This window comes from Mobula hypostoma, chromosome X1 (assembly GCF_963921235.1).
Source record: "Mobula hypostoma chromosome X1, sMobHyp1.1, whole genome shotgun sequence".
In the NCBI taxonomy this organism is placed as follows: domain Eukaryota; kingdom Metazoa; phylum Chordata; class Chondrichthyes; order Myliobatiformes; family Myliobatidae; genus Mobula; species Mobula hypostoma.
In genome coordinates, this window is record NC_086128.1 from 58,493,543 (window position 1) to 58,515,868 (window position 22,326).

The 22,326-nt window shown below is 42.3% G+C and overlaps 1 protein-coding gene across 1 annotated transcript in view; it reads right to left on the reverse strand.

Annotated features, from left to right (window-relative positions):
• npepps (aminopeptidase puromycin sensitive) overlaps positions 1–22,326 on the reverse strand; it is a 301,618-nt gene that overhangs the window by 163,275 nt on the left and 116,017 nt on the right. Inside the window, exons 8-10 of the mRNA XM_063038059.1 lie at positions 21,565–21,598; positions 19,292–19,406; positions 4,178–4,342 (exon numbers count right to left, since the gene is read on the reverse strand). Coding sequence (XP_062894129.1) covers positions 4,178–4,342; positions 19,292–19,406; positions 21,565–21,598 — 314 coding nt within the window. The remainder of the gene's footprint in view (positions 1–4,177; positions 4,343–19,291; positions 19,407–21,564; positions 21,599–22,326) is intronic.

Here is a 22,326-nt window from a genome sequence, read left to right on the forward strand (position 1 = left end):
GCCTGACCTGCTGAGTTCCTGCAGAATCTCGTGTTTATGAGCATTATTAGATGGCTTCTTTAGTTGAAGGCTCCCTTGCATAATTTTCAAAAGTTTGCCTTGAAGTATAGCAGGTTTTATCTCACTGAATATGAGATGCGCATTTTCGGGACATCAAAACATTACAATGTCCATGGGCCAGGAATTGTATCAGGTTCTTATATCCAACTGCTATGTATGGACTTTTACAGGACAGGAAGGCGCTAACTGAGTAGGCATATATATAGCTAGGGTGCCCAAGACCTTTGCACAGTACTGTATTTATCAATGTGGAGCAGAGTACAGGTTTGTAAACCCAGTGAGAGCAAAGGATGTTGGGAATGGCAAGGAGTGGAGTGCCACTGAACGGGTGTGGGACAGGTGACAGAGGAGTGCCAGGGGCAGGTCAGACACATCCAGCCCTGAGACACCGGGCAAGGATACTTGATTCTATACAATCGGTTTATTAATCATCACAGAGGGGTTGTTTTCGCACCCTGCCCTCTCCCTTCCCCAACCATGATTTCCTTCTCCCTGCCCCCTTCCTACTCTCAGTCCACAATAGAGACCCATATTAAATCAGGTTTATCATCACACACGTCAAGAAGTTTGTTGTTTTTTTTTGTGGCAGCAGTACAGTGCAATACATAAGATTACCACAGTACTGTGCAAAAGCCTTAGGGACCCAAGCTATATATACGTGCCTAAGACTTTTGGCCAGTCCTTACTGCCTGCTGCACGACTGGTGCTTAGGGCAGCAATGAAGGTCCTCCATCTCTGCCTGTATTTAAGGATTCTTCACTGCTGTTTCCATAACAATTGGTTTTTGACCAGTCAGGGTTGTTAGCCCTGAGCTGAACCTGCAGGATCAGTGGACCACTTAGTCTTACCTCTACCCTTTGACCTGTTGACCCTACCAAGAGCCAAAGCACAAGGCCCTGACTCCAGCCAACGTCGCTCTCCAGGTCATTGAGGCACGCAAGCCTCCAACCCCTATGACAAGGTTGTAGTCCTCTAAGAGATTTGCACAGTACTGTAATCTCAATAATTCTGCAGACTGAATAGATTGTGTTTGCCATCTGGGTTGGCAGATGATCAGTTATACACTATAGGGATATTCATGCCCGTTGAACTCAAGACACAAAAAAATTACAGCCAAAATTAGCATGAAATTAACATAGAAAAGTAATTTCTGATGTTATGTTGAAGTTTCATATCTCTATTCTTCCCTTTCAGGGTTTCTTTGAAGATCCTGACCTGGAGTTACACACTAATTTCTGTTCTTTGCGGGAATGGGACCCACTCTTGGGGTCTCATGATTGGTCGTTATTCAATATGCCAAGGACGTGTCCTAGGAGATTGGTTTGCCTTTGGAGTTTCGGGATTTCGTGGCCCTGGAGGTAGGCGGACTTGAGGTCGGTGCCTCTGCAGGAGGTCGGTATGTCGTGGGAGCCGAAAAATCTCTGACTGTGCCCAGAGACTCGAGTTCTTTGGGCACAGAGCTCGGAGAAAGCAATGCAACAGACTTTTAACATCGTAAATTAGCGAGTTGTTAGTTATGTCACCCCTCTCGTTGTGATATGAAGACATCTCTTTTCCCCCTTATTAGGGAGAGAGAGCCTGTGGTATGTCGAATATTGGGTGAACAAGTAGTCTTAGGGGTACTGCAAGTCTGTGTCTTTATTGATGCTTTGCTGCACGCTTGAGTGCTCCATAGGGGGTACCGATGCCTTTTGCTGGTGGCGAGGGGGGATTGTTGCTTTGCTGCTTCTTACGCATGGGAGGGATGAGCTGGGGGGGGGGCGGAGAGAGAGGGCTTTGGGATTCCAGCATTTAACTGTCATTCATTCTTTGGGGCACTCCTCTGTTTTCATGGATGGTTGTGAAGTAGTAGTATTTCAGGATGTATATTGTATACATTTCTCTGACATTAAATGTACCTTTGAAGTTGTATGAACAATATACCGTCGTCACTGGGTATCCGCGGGGGATTGGTTCCAGGACACCCCCCCCCCCCCACGGATACCAAATCCATGGATGCTCAAGTCCCTTATATTAAATGGCGTAGTATTTGCAGATAACCTACGCACATCCTCCCGTATACTTTAAATCATCTCTAGATTACTTATAATACCTAATGCAATGTAAGTGCTATGTAAATAGTTGTTATACTGTACTGCTTAGGGAATAATGACAAGGAAAAAAAAGTCTGTACGTGTTCAGTACAGATGCAACCATCGTAGCTCTTCTGGGAACGCTGATGCTGCTTTGGCATCAGCCGATGCCGATGCTCCTGTGATCTTTAAGTTCTTGAGGCTGTAGCGCTTTACATAGCTGGCCAGCCATCCCTTACTAGCCTTAACCTCCTTCCTCTCGCTCACAACGCAAGTAGCGAATGAACAAGACGCGAGGCAAACAATGCTCAAACAACGAGTGCTGGAGAGAGACTGAGGATCTGTGAAATGGCAGGAGGCTACAGCAGGGTGTGCCTACACATCACTTCATTCGCGTGGATTCAGTGTAGTGCTTGGTGCACGGCAAATTCAAGTTTTGCCTTTTGGAACTTTCTGGAATTTTCTCCCCCCCGAATATTGTCGATCCATGGTCGGTTGAATCCGTGGATGCAGAACCCACGGATACGGAGGGCCGACTATATGCCTAATTTGGCATATTACGTACAGTTCTGGTCACCGACCTAGAGAAACAATATCAGTAAGATAGAAAGAATACAGAAAAATAAAATTTCCCTCAAAGATGTTGCCGGGACTCGAGGAGCTGATTTATAGGGAAAGGCTGAATAGGTTAAGATTTTATTCCCAAGAGAATTGGTGAATGAGGGGAGATTTGATTCTACTTCCTATTCTGACATCAATGGCCTCCAATACCGCCACGATGAGGCCACACTCAGGTTGGAGGAGCAACACCTTATATTCCATCTGGGTAGCCTCCAACCTGATGGCATGAGCATCAATTTCTTGAACTTCCCGTAACTGACCCCCCTTCCCTTCACCATTTCCTATTCCCCTTTCTCACCTTATCTCCTTACCTGCCCATCACCTCCCTCATGTTCCTCCCCCTTCCCTTTCTTCTATGGCCTTCGGTCCTTTCACCAATCCATTTCCCAAGCTCTTTACTTCACCCCTTCCCCTCTCCCAGTTTCACCTATCACCTATTATCTTGTACTTCTTCCTCCCCTCTCCCTACCTTCTTACTCTGACTTCCCTTATCTCCTTTTTCCAGTCCTGATGAAGGGTTTTGGCCCAAAACATTGAATGTTTACTCTTTTTCATAGATGCTGCCTGGCCTGCTGAGTTCCTCCAAAATTTTGTGTGTAATACTTTGATTTCCAGCATCTGCAGATTTTTTTCTTGTTTGTGGCTAGAATTAGAGGTCTTTAGTTAAGGGGGAAAGGAAAAATGTTGAAGGGGGAACTTCTTTTTCTTTTCGAATCTTTTTATTGTTATATTATACAAAAGAAATAACACGAGTACATTGAAGTAACAACACTTAAAATGTCTCAAAAAAGACATTATCTTAAAGATTGAAAAAAATTTGTGATAACCAAAAAAAACCTTCTAAGCAGAAAGAGTGAGAAAAAAAAACCATTAGGTGTGCAACCCCAGAGCCATGTGTCATACAAAAAGCTTCTAAAAATAAACATCAAACTGCCAGCAGGAAAAGAAAATATACCAAAAAATTTACAATTAGATTGCGGAAAAAAATCTATCAATTAGCTCAAATGATAATAACAAGCAAATGAGCCCCATCTTTTCTCAAAATCAAATAAAGGTTCAAAGGTTCGACTTCTAATTTTCTCTAAACTAAGACATAGCATCACTTGAGAGAACCATTGTGACAAAGTGAGAGCTGATGTATCCTTCCACTTCAACAAAATGGCCCTCCTAGCTATCAATGTAACAAATGCAATAACATGTTGGTCAGACACAGAAATACCATGAGTATTTTGAGCGATTATTCCAAAAAGCACAGTTAAGGGGGAACTTCTTCACTCAGAGGGTGGGTGGTGAGAATATAAATGACATAGGGCAAATAATATTGTTCATTTGACAAACTTCAAACCTAGTTTAGGCTTGGTGTGGGATACAACATCAAAGCATTGCTGCATCTCCAGAAAACCTACAAAGAAAAGTAACCTTACCTCAATTGGATGACTGCTGTCAAGAGCATCGAGTTCCAGTGCTCGTGTGTAGTCAGCAGAAACAAACTGGGTCCAGATATCATATTCTGGGAAGCAGTGATCCACACACAAATATTCAATCCAGGATGCAAAGCCTTCATTCAACCACAGATGTGTCCACCACTCCTGCAATCACAGATATTGATTCTGAATGCATTGCTTCAACATTTGAAGAACGTTAAATGAACTTTCCAAGGGCGCAATTACAGCCAGAGATTTTAGTACGTTTTGCATTGCTTTAGCTTGAGTTTGCTCCCAAGATGTGTTTTAAAAAAAAGCTTGGAATTTTGAAGAATATTTCTGAAGATTACTGAAAATTTCCCCTACTCTCAAAGCATGGAAAACACATCTGTCGGAATCAGCAGCCTGGAGCTACTATCTAAGCCAACATGCTGTTCTCTCCTGCTGGCAAATTCACAGCCCATAAAAGAGCATACATCTTGCTTGCGATATTGCATGAACAAGAATTTCAGACCTATAGTGGTTGACCTGAGGTACTTGGAACAAAATCTGGTAAGCCAATATTTACTGGCCATGTCACACATATTCATTTTATACCATATGCAGTGCATTTGTGGATTTCCCAGTGGTGGTTTGGCAGGATGCTGCACAGTGAATTTGGGCCATATTTCCATTCATCGCTTTGACACAATTACTAAAATAGTAAAGAGCAAAACTTACTGATTAAGCATAGACAATAATGATTCTCGATTTGAACACATTGTTGTGATCACCATTTTGCAATCATTGATGTACTCACATCGTTTACTCAAATATATGCTAATATTTATTATGGGAAACAAGGAAATGGCAGACGAGTTGAACAGGTACTTTGGATCTGTCTTCATGAGGGAAGACACAAACAATCTCCCAGATATAATAGTGGCCAAAGGACCTAGGGTAATGGATAAACTAAAGGAAATTTATATTAGGCAGGAAATGGTGTTGGATAGACTGTTGGGTCTGAAGGCTGATAAGTTCCCGGGACCTGATGGTCTGCATCCCAGGGTACTTAAAGAGTTGGCTTTAGAAATCGTGGACGCATTGGTAATCATTTTCCAATGTTCTATAGATTCAGGATCAGTTCCTGGGGATTGGAGGGTGGCTAATGTTGTCCCACTTTTCAAGAATGGAGGGAGAGAGAAAACAGGGAATTATAGACCAGTTAGCCTGACATCAGTGGTGGAGAAGATGCTGGAGTCAATTATAAAAGATAAATTTACTACACATTTGGATAGCGGTAACAGGATAGGTCTGAGTCAGCATGGATTTACGAAGGGGAAATCGTGCTGGACTAATCTTCTGGAATTTTTTGAGGATGTAACTATGAAAATGGACAAGGGAGAGCCAGTGGATATAGTGTACCTGGACTTTCATAAAGCCTTTGATAAATTCCCACATAGGAGATTAGTGGGCAAAATTAGGGCACATGGTATTGGGGGCAGAGTACTGACATGGATTGAAAATTGACTGGCTGACAGGAAACAAAGAGTAGCGATTAACGAGTCCTTTTCAGAATGGCAGGCAGTGACTAGTGGGGTACCACAAGGCTCGGTGCTGGGACTGCAGCTATTTACAATATACATTAATGATTTAGATGAAGGGATTAAAAGTAACATTAGCAAATTTGCAGATGACACAAAGCTGAGTGGCAGTGTGAAATGTGAGGAGGATGTTATGAGAATGCAGGGTGACTTGGACAGGCTGGCTGAATGGGCAGATGCATGGCAGATGCAGTTTAATGTGGATAAATGTGAGGTTATCCACTTTGGTGGCAAGAACAGGAAGGCAAATTATCTAAATGGAGTCAAGTTAGGAAAAGGGGAAGTACAACGAGATCTAGGTGTTCTTATACATCAGTCACTGAAAGCAAACATGCAGGTACAGCAGGCAGTGGAGAAAGTTAATGGCATGCTGGCCTTCATAACAAAGGGAATGGAGTGTAGGAACAAAGAGGTCCTTCTGCAGCTGTACAGGGCCCTGGTGAGACCACACCTGGAGTATTGTGCACAGTTTTGATCTCCAAATTTGAGGAGGGACATTCTTGCTATTGAGGGAGTGCAGCGTAGGTTCACAAGGTTAATTCCCGGGATGGCGGGACAGTCATATATTGAAAGATTGGAGCGACTGGGCTTGTATACACTGGAATTTAGAAGGATGAGAGGGATCTGATTGAAACATATAAGGTTATTAAGGGATTGGACACGCTGGAGGCAGGAAGCATGTTCCCACTGATGGGTGAGTCCAGAACCAGAGGCCACAGTTTAAGAATAAGGGGTAGGCCATTTAGAACGGAGTTGAGGAAAAACTTTTTCACCCAGACGGTGGTGGATATGTGGAATGCTCTGCCCCAGAAGGCAGTGGAGACCAAGTCTCTAGATGCGTTCAAGAAAGAGATGGATAGAGCTCTTAAAGACAACGGAATCAAAGGTTATGGGGATAAGGCAGGAACTGGATACTGACTGTGGATGATCAGCCATGATCACAGTGAATGGCGGTGCTGGCTCGAAGGGCCGAATGGCCTACTCCTGCACTTATTGTCTATTTATGTATATTTTATTCAATATCCATACCTTAACCTCTAACTTTATTCCTTAAGCAATTCTTTCTTTATAATTGTAGAATGCTGTTGCTTGTTGTTTAACAAACTAGAACACATTAATGCATCACTGATATTCTTCATTTTTCATTATTTGAAATGAGGCACAAATACATAACATTTTTGGAACATTAAATGCTAATTTAGTTAGGTCAACAGAGCATTGCAGTGGCTGGTATCGCTGCTGCACAGCTCCAGGGATGTGTTGGCTTGATCCTAACTTGGCTTATCTATGTGGAGTTTCCACTTTTTCCTCATAACCCTATTGATTTTCTTAGAGTTAATGGTTGAAGCGAAGTAGCTGTCCTTGAAACTGCCGAAGTCCCACACCAGCAAGTTCAAAAACATTCCTTCCACCATTTGGTTCTTGAATCCAGTTGCACAAACCTAACTATTGCCTCAAAATAGCAACATTCTTACCACTTTGCACTACAAAGTGATTACTTTTTTTTTGGTTGCTCTAATTGTGTTCATGTAAAGATAGTGTGTTATTGAATTCTGCCCATCTCATGCTCTGTGCCTGTGATGCTGCTGCAAGTAAGTTTTTATGGCACTGGTGGACACATGTATTTGTACATATGACAACATACTTGTTTTTGGTCTTTGAGAGGAATGCTTAGTTTCTGGATATATTCAAGATTGACACCAATAAGACTAGAGGTATAGAAATGTTTCCAGTGTCTGTAAAGACTAACTATTGAACATGAAATCCTAATTAAAGTGGTTTACAGAGCACTGCAGAAGTGGGCATTGCTGCTGGGAAGCTTCAGGGATCACTTGGCCCTTACTCTGTGAAGCTATTTATTTATTTATTGATTGATTGATTGAGATACGGCACAGAATAGGCCCTTTAACCCTAGCCTAATCATGAGACAATATACAATGACAATTAACCTACTAACCGGGAAGTCTTTTGGACTGTGGGAGGAAGCTGGAGCACCTGGAGAAAACCCACGCAGTCATGGGGAGAACATACAAACTCCTTATAGACACCAGTGAGAACTGAACCCATGTCGCCCCCTCTCCCTCCATAACTCTACCAACTTCCTCTGTGTGATCCTGTTTAATCCCATATGGCAAAACCATACTTGTAGCTTAACTGAGTACTGCAAATTGCTCTTCAGCCAAGTTTGTGGTCATTGAGAGATATTAGATTGTGTGGCCACAAGAGATTGATAAAGGATTTGCTCTAGATTGGATTTTATGGGCTCTTCTCAAGTTAGTTCTGAAAAGATTAAATGAACAAATACAATGTTCCACATCTGAAGTGATGATGGCACTAAACGGCGACTCCTTTGCTTGTATCTTCAGAAACAGCTCTATTTCTGTCTTTAATATCTTTATTTTCCCCCTTCAGGGTTCTTTTGAAGACCCTGACCTGGAGTTACAAGCTGACTACGGTTCTTTGTGGGAATGGGACTCACTCTCGGGGTTTCACAACTGGCTGTTGCTCAGCATGCCAAAGGCTCGACCTAAGAGCTCAGCTCGACTTTGGAGGCCTTGAATCTCGGGGATCTGGAGTTGGGCAGATCAAGGGTCGGTGTCATGGCAGGAGGTTTGCGTGTCGTTGGGGGAGTCGGAATATCTACGGCTGTGTACCGGAGATCTTTGGGCACAGAGCTCGAAAAAAGCAACATAACGGATTTTTAACATCGTAAACCAGCGAGTTGTTTATGTCCCCTGCTCGCTGGGAAAACGGGAACTCCTCTTTCTCCCTTATTAGGGAGAGAGCGCACCTGTGGTATGTCGTATACCGGGTGAAACGCGAAGTCTTTGGGGTAACTGCAAGTCTATGTCTTTGCTAATGCTTTGCTCACTCTTGAGTGCTTGGTGGTGGGTGCCGATGCTGTTTTTTTTGCCAGTGGGGGGGGGGGGGATTGTTGCTCGCTGCCACTTACTTGCGGAAGGGAGAAGAGCTGGGGGCGGGGAGAGAGGACTTTGGGGTTCTAATATTCAACTATCATTCATTCTTTGGGGCACTCCTCTGTTTTTGTGAATGGTTGAGAAGAAAAAACATTTTCAGGATGTATGTTGCATACATTTCTCTGACACTAAATGTACTTTTGAAACCTTTGAAATTAACAGTGATCCAAAAATAACCCCACCTGGATTTCATTCATACTGCCAATATTGCAGAATCTAATTGTTTGCCTGTAAGTGTTGAAGCCTGTCAGCCCTCATATCTTGGCTCTACATCAAGTAGCTTAATGAAATTCCATGACTCAACTACAACACAAATCCAGTTTCAGGAATTAATAACTGAAAACTGGAGTATTTTGAGCATCTTATCTAAAAGACATGCTGGTATGGCAGACAATGCAGGGGAGGTTCACAAGGATCCCAGGAATGAAAGAGTTAACATATTAAAGATCCTAGTTTTCAAGTATAATTGAGCACTGATATCTTTCAAGGTGCCAAGTTCCAATACATAGCAAAGTAAACTACAGAATTTACTAAAGCATGAATATTTTTCAAAAATCGTGATAGTTTGTTTTCAAAACGCAAGCAACAGGAATTCTGCAGATGCTGGAAATTCAAGCAACACACGTCAAAGTTGCTGGTGAACGCAGCAGGCCAGGCAGCATCTCCAGGAAGAGGTACAGTCAACGTTTCAGGCCGAGACCCGTCCTGACGAAGGGTCTCAGCCTGAAACGTTGACTGTACCTCTTCCTGGAGATGCTGCCTGGCCTGCTGCGTTCACCAGCAACTTTGATGTGTGTTGCCATAGTTTGTTTTGAGATGGCAATTGAATTTTGCCAGGAAGCTTCATTCCAACCTACAGTTTCATCCCCTCACTCATCACTGGTTACCCAAGACTTGACATAGCTTTGCAGTTTCTTTTCCTGACTGTTTTGTGCAATTTATGTATAACATATGTTCTGCACGTTGTCTGAATCTATGTGCCTGCGAAGCTACTGCACATTTTTCCCCTACTGTCTGTACCTCACTGTTCTTGTGCGTATGACAGTAAACTTCACTTGAACACTTCAAGGCACTTTATAGTCACATCAAATAGAACACGTTAAACTTTTTCAATTGTATAAAGCTTGACTGTCAAATCAATTTCCATACCCATTAGTTTAACAAAAGCCAAATGACAAAAAAAAGAAAATACAAAGTATATAGAAATGAATGCTACTCTAAAATCTCCAGAAAATTTTCAGAATTTAAGTCTACCAGAAACTTCACAAGAACCTCAGTTTGTAAAGCCAAGGACAGGCTCTACCAATGATCAGACAATCTTGGTATTCTACATCAATAAACAAGTGATCTTTGAAGTATCGATGTTAGAAATGCTGCAGGACCTACAAGTCAATGGGTACAATTAAAGTGAAGGTAGATAGGCTCTTCATTATTAAGGGTTTCAAAGTTAGAGAAAGCAGAAGAAATTGAATGAGGGGGAAAATAAACCAGTCATGATGGAATGGCAGAACAGACTCAATGGGCCAAATGGCCTAATTCTGCTCCAACATTTTATGGAAAATTGAATTAAGGTTTTGGTGGTGAAGCTGAAGAACAAAGGGAATAAGCAAACGAAAAAAAAGCATTGAGATTTTGTGCCACAATGAAGCATACATTGAAAAATAGTACCCCTACTGCACCAAATGTTGGTGTTTCATTGGAATATGAGGGCATGAGAAGAAAAAAAATGGGGGCAAAAAGAAAATAGGACACAAGTGAATATAAAAAGGGATGACTTTGAAAAAAGCTCTGAAAGCTTCATTCTCACAATCAGCACTGAGAAGCAGACAAGTCTGCAATTCCAGCAATGTTTAGTTTATACTTGGGCTAAGTCATCTTTTGCACCTTTTACTGCAGGTGTGCACAGCCAAGTATGCTAATACTATCAGAGCACCCAGATAAAATGAAACTGCATAAACTTTTCTGTTTTTAAAGTGCAAACCAAATCTAAAAATGCTCTGCTCAACAGCTTAAATTCTCAGATAGACACAAAGGCAAATGGAATTTATAAAATCAACTATATCCTGCAGAGTGAATATTGAATAACTCCATTGTTTAATTATTCTTCTTTCTTTTTGTAATTGCACAGTTTGTCTTCCACACTCTGGTTGAATGCCCTAGTTGGATAGTCTTTCATTGATTCTATTATGGTTATTATTCTATAGATTTTTTTTTGAGTATACTGACAAAAAACTGAATCTCAGGGTTGTATATGGTGACATACATGTGCTCTGATATAAATTTACTTTGAACAGAGCACATTTATGACCTTGATGTTGTAGAAGGGTGGTTAGTAAGTTTGCTGATGACACAAAGGCTGGGGGTGTTGTGGATAGTCTGGAGGGTTGTCAGAGGTTATAGCAGGACATTGATAGGATGCAAAATTGGGCTGAGAAGTGGCAGGTGGACTTCAACCCAGATAACTGTGAAGTTTATTTGGTAGGTCCAATTTGAAGACAGAATATAATATAAATGGTAAGACTCTTGGCAGCGTGGAGAATCTGAGAGATCTCAGGGTCCACGTCCATAGGACACTCACATCTGCTGTGCAAGTTGACAGTGTTGTTAAGGCGGCGTATGGTGTGTTGGCGTTCATCAACCGTGGGATTGAGTTCAAGAGCTGTGAGGTAATGTTACAGCTATATAAGACCTTGGTCAGACCCTGGTCAGACCCCACTTAAAGTGCTGGATACTATAGAGAGAGTGCAAAGGAGATTTACAGGGATGTATCCTGGATTGAAGGGCATACCTTATGAGAATAGATTGAGTGTACTTGGCTTTTTCACCTTGGAGCGACAGAGGATGAGAGGTGACCTGATAGAGGTGTACAAGATGAGGGGCATTGATCGTGTGGATAGCCAGAGGCTTTTCCCCCCCACGGTTGAAATGGCTAACACAAAGGGGCATAGTTTTAAGGTGCTTGGAAATAGGTACCGAGGGGATGTCAGGGGTAAGTTTTTCCACACAGTGGTGGGTGCGTGGAATGCACTGCCAGTGGTGGTCGTGGCAGCAGACACAATAGGGTCTTTTAGAAGCCTCTTAGATAGGTACATGGAGCTTAGAAAGGTAGAGGGCTATGCGCTAGGGAACTTCTAGGCAGTTTCTAGATTAGGTTACATGGTCAGCACAACATTATGGGCCAAAGGGCCTGTAATGTGCTGCAAATTTCTATGTTCTATGTCTATCATTAGTACTCAGACCAGACAATGATATAAAATGAGAAAATACAGATATTGGGCTTAAAGTTGACAAGACTGGTATTGGTTTATTATTGTCACATGTACTAAGATACAGTGAATAGCCTCCTTTGCATAGTGTTTATACAGATCAAATCAATGTGCATTGAAAAAGGTAAAACAATAACAAGGTATAAACGCTAGCGAAAGAGGGCAGCACAGGTAATCGATGAAGTGCAAAGATGAATAAGGAATTAGGTAAAAGAATGGCTATACAGAGAGGTGTGAGTAGGTCATCAGGCCTTACAAGTCTGCCCTGTCATTTCACATCAACATGGCCGATCAATACCAGAACCAAATTCTCTTGTGACACGGCTCCATGTTTGATCTCCCTGATTCAGGGAGATGTTGAAAATGTCAGTAACATCATCTGCTATCTGGCTGCACTGCTTCTGAGCATACAGCCAGGTATGTTACCAAACCCTGCAACTTTGCATGAGTTGATCTTGGCTTGGGTCTTCCTCACATTGGCTATGGCCAGAGTGCCTGCCCCTGGGGGGGGGGCGGAGAGTGGGGGGGGCTTTCTTGCCAACACATGTAGTGCATCAAAGTGTGCACAGATGATGTTTAGGCTGTCAGGACCGACTGGTGACTTTTCAATATTTTGTATTACTGTTTCTCATATTTATATAACTGCTTGTTTTATTCTAATAGTGCCAATAACATGATACTGTTTTACATAAACTTGCAACTCGCACTTCGTGGCAACCTGTCAGTCTTCAGGCCGTGTCACTCAGGGACTTGCGCTAATTTTAGCCCAAACTAAAATTTTGACATAATGACTGAATGTACTATCATAACTATATGTGCTACGCACAACTGTGTGCATTGCAGTTTATACCTTGGCCCTGAAGGAATTCAGTGTCTTTTAACTGTATAGATGTGTATGGTTGAATGACAATTAAATTTGTATTTGTACTTAGCCAGCTTTAAAAATGGAGGGACTTAACTATACTTGAGAAATTTGAACAAGAGTGGGAGAAGCAAAGTTAACTTTAAGTGCCAGTTTTTCACCAGGCTGAGCACTCAATTATAAAATTTCAAATGACACTTTATTTAAAAAAAAAATCAGAATGCAGGCAACAATGAGTTAATTATTATCCTGTGAACTTAATACTGGTTAATGGAGAGTTCGTAGAATCTGATGGCAGAGTGAGTCAGTATTTACAACTTAAAGAATCTGAATGATTTGTTTTGGGCAAGTCACCTTAATTTAAATTTATTGAGAGATACAGCAAGATAACAGGCCCTTCCCAACCCAGTGAGCCTGTACCACACAATTACACCCATATGACCAATTAACCTACTAACCCACAAGTCTTTGGAATGAGAGAGGAAACCCACATAGTCACAAGGAGAATGTTCAAACTCCTGAGACAGCAGCAGAATTAAACCCAGCTCGAAGATGCTGTAATTGCATTATATTAACTGCTACACAATTGTGCTGCCCCGTCTTGACTAACCTACACAATTTTTCTTCTCTGGATGAGATCACTCAAACAGAATAGATGTTGCCCACATGGAATTTCTGAAGACATTTGGGAAGGTTCCACATAACGAATTACTAGCAGACATGAAGTCACAGAACGTCTACTACTTAACCCTCTCGCTCCTGCTGTAAGTCAGTCCCATTATGCTGACCCCTTTACCTCTGAATTCCCTCTAAGGTTCATTGAGGAAGCAGAATTATTCCATCTTGCATAAAGTGACAGCGAATTATGTTGTGCTCACTGTTTGGAAAGTGGGTAACGTTATATATATTTTTAACATGGAACATTCCAGTACAGGCCCCTTGGCCTATGATGTTGTGTTGACCTTTTAACCTACTCTTATGATCAATCTAACCCTTGCCTCTCACATAGCCCTCTATTTTTCTTTCACCCATGTGCCTAAGTTTTTAAATGCCCCAGTATATCAGCCCCTACCACCCCTGGCCAGGCATTCCATGCACCCTCCACTCTGGGTAAACAATGTCCCTCTGACATCACCACCCCTCCATACTTTCCTCCAATCACCTTAAAATTGCTTTTTTGTATTACCCACTTCTGCCCCACCCGGGGGGGGGGGGGGGGAGAAGAGAAGAGTCTCTGGCTATCCATTTGATCTATGCCTCTTATCATAGACAAGAAAACACTGAATTGATTTGTATCTTTATATCTGTAATACAACTGATAGATCTGAAAGTCATTTTTTCCTATAGTATAGTAATACTGCATCCAAACATTCAGATGTACTTAACATCTGAAAACAAAATTACCAGAATTTTTTTTATTTCTCCTTCTGCCCCAACAGCTTCCATGTTGCAAAGTGATCCTGGCCTTTTCCAAGCCTGTGACCCTGTAATCATCCAAGCTCTCAAACTCTCAGACAATCACTAATTCCCAGAAGAGACTTCCCTAACTCTTAGTGAACGCCCTACACTCTGCTTCATTTTAAAAGAGTATATGATTACTTCACCTAGTCACATATTATCTGATAGGTACTTCATAGTTTGAGTCCAGGGAACAAACTAAAAACATGATGTTCTTTCAAAGCAGAGAAGAGTACAAGTCAGTACCTGATTTCCACTTGTGGTATTCATTACAATCACTATCAGGTTTAGTATCACTGGCATATGTCATGAAAATTGTTGTTTTGTGGCAGCAGTACATTGCAATACATAGTAATAGAAAGTATAAATTACAATAACTATATCTAAAAAGAAATTAAACAAGTAGTGCAAAAGAGGGAAGTGTTCGTGGGTTAAACGTCCATTCAGAAATCTGATGGCAGAGGGGAAAAATGTTCCTGAAAAATTGTCTCTCTCTCTCTTTAGGTTCCTGTACCTCTTTCCTGATGGTAACAATGAGAAGAGGACATGTCCTGGGTGATGGGGGTCCTTAATGATGGATGCCGCCTTTTTGAGGCATCACTCCTTGAAGATGACATGGATGCTAGAGAGGCTAGTGCCCATGATGGAGCTGGCTAAGTTTACAACTTTCTGTAGCTTTTTCCCCAATCCTGTGCAGTGGCCCCTCCACACCAGACAGTAATGCAACCAGTTAGATTGCTCTCCATAGTACATCTGTAGAAATTTGCAAGTATATTTGGTGACATACCAATCCTCTTCAAAATCCTAATCAAATATAGCCGAATTGTGCCTTCTTTGTAATTGCATCAATATGTTGGGCCCAGTTTAGATCCTGGGAGACGTTGACACCCAGGAACTTCAAACTACTCACCTTTTCCACTTCTGATCCCTTGACAAGGGCTGGTGCATTCCCTTGAATTATCCTTCCTGAAGTCTGCCATCAATTTTTTGGTCTTGCTGAGTACAAGGTCGAGGCTGTGACAGCAGTCAACCAGCTGATTTATCTCACACCTGTACACCTCCTCGTCAACATCTGAAATTCTACTCAACGATAGTTGTGTCATCAGCAGATTTATAGATGGCACGTGAGCTGTGCCTAGCCACACAGTTGTGGGTGTAGAGAGAGCAGAGCAGTGAGCTAAGTATGCATCTTTGAGGTACATGCCAGTGTTAATTGTCAGCAAGGTGTTATTTCCAATCCACACAGACTGTGGTCTCCCTGTGAGGAAGCTGAGGATTCAGTTGCAGAGGGAGATACAAAGATTCAGCATTTGGAGCTTGATTAGACCCGAGGGTGTGATTGCGTTGAACACTGAGCTGTAGTCAATAAACAGCATCCTGACGTAGGTATTACTATTGTGAAGGTGATTCAAGGCTGTGTGGAGAACCAGTGAGACTGCATTTGCCGGACCTATTGTGGCAATAGGCAAATTGCAGCAGGTCCAGGTCCTTGTTTAGGCAGTTGATTTTCGCCATGACCAACCTCTCAAAGTACTTCACAGTAGATGGGACTGCCAATGAGCAGCTTATCCTGCTCTTGGGCACTGGTATGATTCTCACCCTTTTGAAGCAGATGGGAACCTCCAACTGTAGCAGTAAGATTGAAGATGTCCTTCACCAGTTGATTAGCACAGGTTTTCAGAGCCCTACGGTACACCATCAGGGGCTGGTGCCTTCCAAGGGTTCACCAACTTGAAAAATATTCTGGTGTTGGCCTCCGAGATGGAGATCATAGGGTCACCAGATGCCGCAGGGATTCGCATAGACATAGTTTTATTCTCCCTTTCGAGGTGTGCATAAAAGGCATTGAGCTCATCTGGGAAGGAAGCATCACTGCCATTCACAATATTAGGTTTTGCGTTGTAGGAAGTAATGGGCTGCAGACCCTGCCAGAGCTGATGTGCATCCAATTCTGTCTCTAACTTCAATTGGAATTGTTTTTTCGCCCTCAAGATAAGCCTTCCATAGATCATACCTGGACTTTGTGTAGTTTTGGGTCACTGGTCTTGAATTCCACAAATCTAGACCTCAGCAGACCACAAATCTCCTGGTTCATCCAGAGCTGTTGATCTGGCTATGTCTAGTATGTTCTTGAAGACACATAGGTCTTGATGAAGCCCACTGCAACTGTGATGTATTCAGACTCTTTTAAGATGAATCACTGAATATTGTCCAGTCCACCAACTCAAAGCAGTCCGGTAAGCACTCCACTGCCTCACCACTGATGCTGTGGTCCTCAGTCTCTGCCTATACGCTAGGAATAAAAGTACAGCCAGGTGATCGGACTTTCCAAAGTGTGAGTATGGGATGGCATGGTAAACATTATTGATGGTGGTATAACAACGGTCAAGTATGTTGGCTCCTCTAGTTTCACAGGTGATATATTGGTGGTAGTTGGTTAGATACTTCTTCAAGCTGGCCCACAATAGTAGGGAAGGAATCAGTGTGCATTGTTTCATGCCTGCTGATTATGATGCTCAGCTCCTCCAGAGCCTGCCTGCTGTTGACCTGAAGTGGAAAGTATACTGCTACCAGGAAGTTGGCAGAAAACTCCACTGGCAGATAAAATGGACGTCATTTGAACGCTAGCTGTTCTAGGTCGGCTGAGGAGGACTGAAGACAAAATTACAATGAGATTTGCTGTAAGACATCAGCTACTGTTTAACATCTGAGCAAAAGTTTGGTTGCCATAGACTAGCAATGGCAGGCATCAAAAATATATATAAATTACGAAAGTACACATTCCCTTCAAACATGAGACAAAGGAGCAGAATCACTGGTATTCTCTACTCCAGAGCGCTGTGGAGGTTCAATCATAAGCTCTCTGAACAGAGACTGATAGAGAAATACAGGGAGGGTGGAGGAAAGTGGTATTTGGAGTCCAAGATCAAACTTGCTCTTGCTGAATGGCAGAGCAGGCTTGTAAGGCTCAACAGACTATTCATGATGTTCAGCAAACATCATCAGCCTAGTGTTGGCCCCCACAAAAGTTTTTTTAACTGCATCTTAAACCTACACAGGCACCTTGAACTGTAACTGATAGGGAAGCCAGAGGCCTGAAGTCTGCAAGTTCACTGGAGGTTTGAAGACAGTCCATCCTAGGGTTGGAGGACTGTCAGTGTTTGGGGGGGGGGGGGCTTTGTTGTTGTATTTGCTTGCGTTGTTGTGGGCTTCCAGTCAAGATGGTGCCAGCCAACGATTCCTCGTGCGACATCTTCCAGGTAATCAATTATTTCACTTTTTCTACATCTTCTACTTATTCTTTTTATCTTAGCTATGTTTCAGAAACTGTTGGAGCCTGTGACTTACTGTGTGCAGTTCCATCAATGCTCTAGCACTCTGCTGTCCCCAAGAAAATTCCAGGAGAGGACCGCAAGCACGAGCTGCCTTGAGGAGAAGACCAGAGACAGGCGCAGGGCCATAACAGATTCATGCCTTGCCGATCAAAGCATCAAGGAAGATTGAAACAGAGGCGAATGCGGAGGCCACAGGTTGGCGGTTGCTCTCCACAGGAGGACAGAGTGCGAGGGGTTTGATGTCCTTGTGGGCGATATGTTCATTTTTGTGTGAGGGAGAGGTTAGGAATTTGGGGTCTGATGTTCTTCCATGGGGCGGGTGGGGGCTATCTGTTAGTTTTTTTTTTGTGTGTGTGTGTGTGGGGGGGGGGGTTGGATGTTTGATGTTATTGTTGCTGTTTTTTCCCCTTGTGGGCTATGTTAGTTTATTGCAAGGGAGGGGTTGGGGGTTTGGTGTTTCAGCTGCTATTTTCCATGTGGGCAATCTGTAGTTTTTAATGCAAGGAGATGTTGAGGGGGTTTGGGGTGTGAGAGTTTTTGTTTCTTTTTTTTTCGTGTGCGCGCGCAGGGGGAGGGGTGATGTCTTTTCTTTCAAGAACTTCCATGGCTTTTCTGTATTTCACAACTATCTGGAGAAGACAAATCTCAGTTGTATTCTGCATATATACTTTTATAATAAGATAACCCTTTGAACCTCTGCTCTGTTAAACATGCCGGAATGGGCGGTGATACGTTGGGGGCTGCCCCAACACAACTTCAGGTTGTGTAGATTTTTAAACACATGGATGCATTTCACTGTACGTTTTCATGTACATGTAATAATTAAATGAATCTGAATTTGAATCTGAAATAAATGTTAAGTAAAAAGTATATAAAGTAAAATATGAAGCAAGTTATTATGTACGAGATTGTCAGGAATGTTTTGGATTGAAATTTTACTTGAGCCAAGTTCAAACCACAAACATGTTGAGTGGGTTCTGTGAACAGTTAAATAGTGCCCCTACAATGGATTAAAAAAAGGACTTCCTGAAAAGAAACTGCATTTATTATCAGTTTTGAAGATAATGCTAGATTAAAATACAAAATGAAGATCAGTTTCATCACTGCCAATAAGGATGGTGCTCAAATCGTTTAATTAGGTTATAAGCTCTCTCAGTTTCAATGTTGCAAACACATCAAGTTACGCTACAGCACCCTGTTTTTGCTTTTCCCCAGACAATTTCAGAGGGCAAATTGTCAGTGTGGCAATGGGATTTTCAAGCTGGCCACCAGCTACTTGGCTACAAAGTACAATCTAGCTGGACAGTGTCCGTGTTTTACTTAGCTATGGCTGACATGATTTGCTAAAGTGTTGTCAGATCTTAATCAGATAATTCAAATATTGCTCAATAAACAAACATTGTTAGACTCGAGCATCAAAACCTCTTGGGAGCAGCAGTGTCTTACGTAACCAACATTCTCCAACTCCCACTATATTTTAAGTTGAATCATGACTTTGATTTTAAATACTAGTGCACTGAAATTCTGAGATGCAAGTAAGCCTTTGCCTGGAGACAAACCTTTTGTTTAAAACAGAACAAGCTGAGTTTTCACAAATGCACTCTCTTTACTTTCCAAGGATTAGAATATTACCATAGTGACGAGGTTTCCAAACCACTGGTGAGCAAGCTCATGGCCGACTACCAAAGCGACCCACTGCCTTGATGATGAGCAGGAATGCTTTGGATCAATCAAGAGGGCAGTTTCTCTGGAGAAAAGAATAGCAAGTTATATATTTCAGTAAATAAGAATTGCATCTCTAGATGTACATGATATCTTTACTTGCTTGTGGGATTTGTGAGTCAGCTAGTATTTATAGACATCTGTTAATCTCATGAGACCATGGATTTGCGCTTTGGAAGGTTTCCAGGGTGCAGGCCTGGGCAAGGTTGTATGGAAGACCGGCCGTTGCCCATGCTGCAAGTCTCCCTTCTCCACACCACTGATGTTGTCCAAGGGAAGGGCACTAGGGCCAATACAGCTTGGCACCGGTGTCGTCGCAGAGCAATGTGTGGTTAAGTGCCTTGCTCAAGGACACAACACGCTGCCTCAGCAGAGGCTCGAACTAGCGACCTTCAGATCACTAGACCGACACCTTAACCACTTTACGCCCAGCATTCTGTCCAATTAAAAGTTTGCTGGACAATTTCAGGGGGCAGTTAAGAGTAACACATATTCCTGTTGACCTGAATCACATAACAACAACAACTTTGGAAGGAGTATAAAGGAAGAAATAATGTGAACATGTTATTGGGATCATACCTTTCTTAGACGGAATTTTAATCTACACAAACAACAAAGATTATATGGGTAACACTAGTCTGGATAAGGAGAGCAGAGTATTCTGGAGAATCGTTTCTTAACACAGCATTCTTTGAAGCAAACTGTCAACAATGTTCTGGAGCTGGTATTGTGTAACCCCACTTCAACCTTAAATATAGATCCAATACCACATTATAGTACCATGGCCATTAAAGGCTTCTATACAGCGAGATCTGGTGAATGGTGAACAAAAACACTAATACACAATTCACACATTTTAGTTATCCAAAGATTATAAACCTTCCATTCTCCATTCTGATTCCCTTCTTACTCCTTCTCTTCTCCTCTGCTGCTCCTCCTCCTCCCCTCTTTCACAACCCATGGCCTCTCATCAGATTCCTTTCTTCAGCTCTTTACATCTCCCATCTACCACCTCCCAGCTTCTTTCTTCACCTCCCCCCAACCCACCTATCTTCCCCCTCACCTGATTTCATCCACCTGCCAGCTTGTACTCCTTCCCCTCCTCCCTCCCTTCTTAAACTGGCTTCTGCCCCCTTCTTCTCCAGTGCTAAAGAAGTTTCTCAGCCTGAGATACTTATTCCTCTCCATAGATGCTACCTGACCTGCTAAGTTCCTCCAGCACTGTGCAGTCCCCAAGATTTCCATCATCTGCAGAAGCTCTATGTCAATGTTGCTTGTTTACTTCATAGATGCATCCTATCTTGACAAAGGTTTTCACTATTCTATTGTTGTGGAACAGGTTTAAAAGGTTGGTTGAATGGCTTTGGGAGGGCCTAAGATTTTGTTCAAAGAGCCCATGATACTTGGCCAGGCCTTCTGAGCCTAGATCTCAGCCACAGTTTGGATCAATCATCCAACAGAGCTCAGGAATGCCCCTTCCCCAAGTTAATGGCTTTGGTGCCAGTAAGTCAACTGGAAAAGAAAAGAGCATTTCCTTGGCTGAAGTAAGCTCTTTCCTATCTCTTAGCCTAGATCGTCTTCGACTTTTAATTTTGACGGTGAATCTTGCTTCGAAGCAAGCATTGAATCACAGACCAAATACTTCATGAAAACAGCAATACCCTTGAATGGAAAATCCTACAAAACGTAGTCAATATGGCCCAGTCCATCATGGGTAAAGCCCTCCCACGATGGAGCTCATCTACAAGGAGCGTGGTTGCAGGAAAACAGCATCCTTGCATCAAGGACCTCCACCACCCAGGTCATGCTCTCTTCTTGCTGCTGCCATCAGGAAGGTACTATTCCCAAGCCTCAGGCTCAGGAATAGTTATTAACCCACAACCATCAGGTTCCTGAATCAGAAGGAATAACTTCACTCGCTCCATCATTGAAATGTTCCCACAACCTATGAGCTCATTTTCATCTCATGTTCTCAATATTTATTGCTTATTTATTTTTCTTTCTTCTTTTGTATTTGAACAATTTGTTGTCTTTTGCACATTGGCTGTTGTCACACCTGTTAAGGGTGGTCTTTCATCAATCCTACTGTGTTCTTTGGATTTACTGCTTATGCCCACAATTAAATGAATCTCAGGGTTGTACATGTACTTTGACAATAAATTTACTTTGAACTTTGAAAATACCTGTACGTTACAAGGCCCCAATTTTCCATGGCACCTGTAAAAAAAAAACGCTCATTAATTCTCTGCATGTTTATTCATCTAAACTCTTGAGCATCAAGTACATCAGCCACAATCACAGTAAATTTTACAGTAGGACTGCCATGTTTCCATTTCTTATAACCTCAGAGTAAATTTCTGTCATGTGACTGGTGGCAAATAGGCCTCCCAAGCGAAACAAGTCAGAGTCAGTCAGTCAGTCAAGGCTATATTTCTACATTTGCGAACCCTTGTGCATTTGGGAGGGAGTAGGTAGGTATTACAAGACTAAGGGAGAATGAAACAATTGTTACTCCGGATCCGATGCGGTATTTAAAAAAACCACCATAAGAATAAAGAACACAATAAAAAAAAACAGAAAAAAATCACAATAAATAAATATAAAAGCATTCTTATCAAAGTACAAGTAACTGGTAAGTGTGGCCGTATATACACAAGATTACATTAAGGTGCAGGAGTGTCTGTACATAAGGTAAGGGGAAATGATGAAGTGACAAAGTGATTCTTAGTAAGACGAACTCTTAGGTATCAGCAGGACAAATGAAAACACAGTAGAACAATGACTGTGTCAGTGTAGGTATGAGATGTTGAGAGTAAGCATAAAGTGGCAGTACATGGGGAGGGGGTGAAGGGTGCTGAGGGGCCATGGAAAGCAGTGGTTGATATGGATGTAGTAGTAGTGGGGTGGGTTAATGGGTGGAGGTGTCGATCAGCTTGACAGCTTGG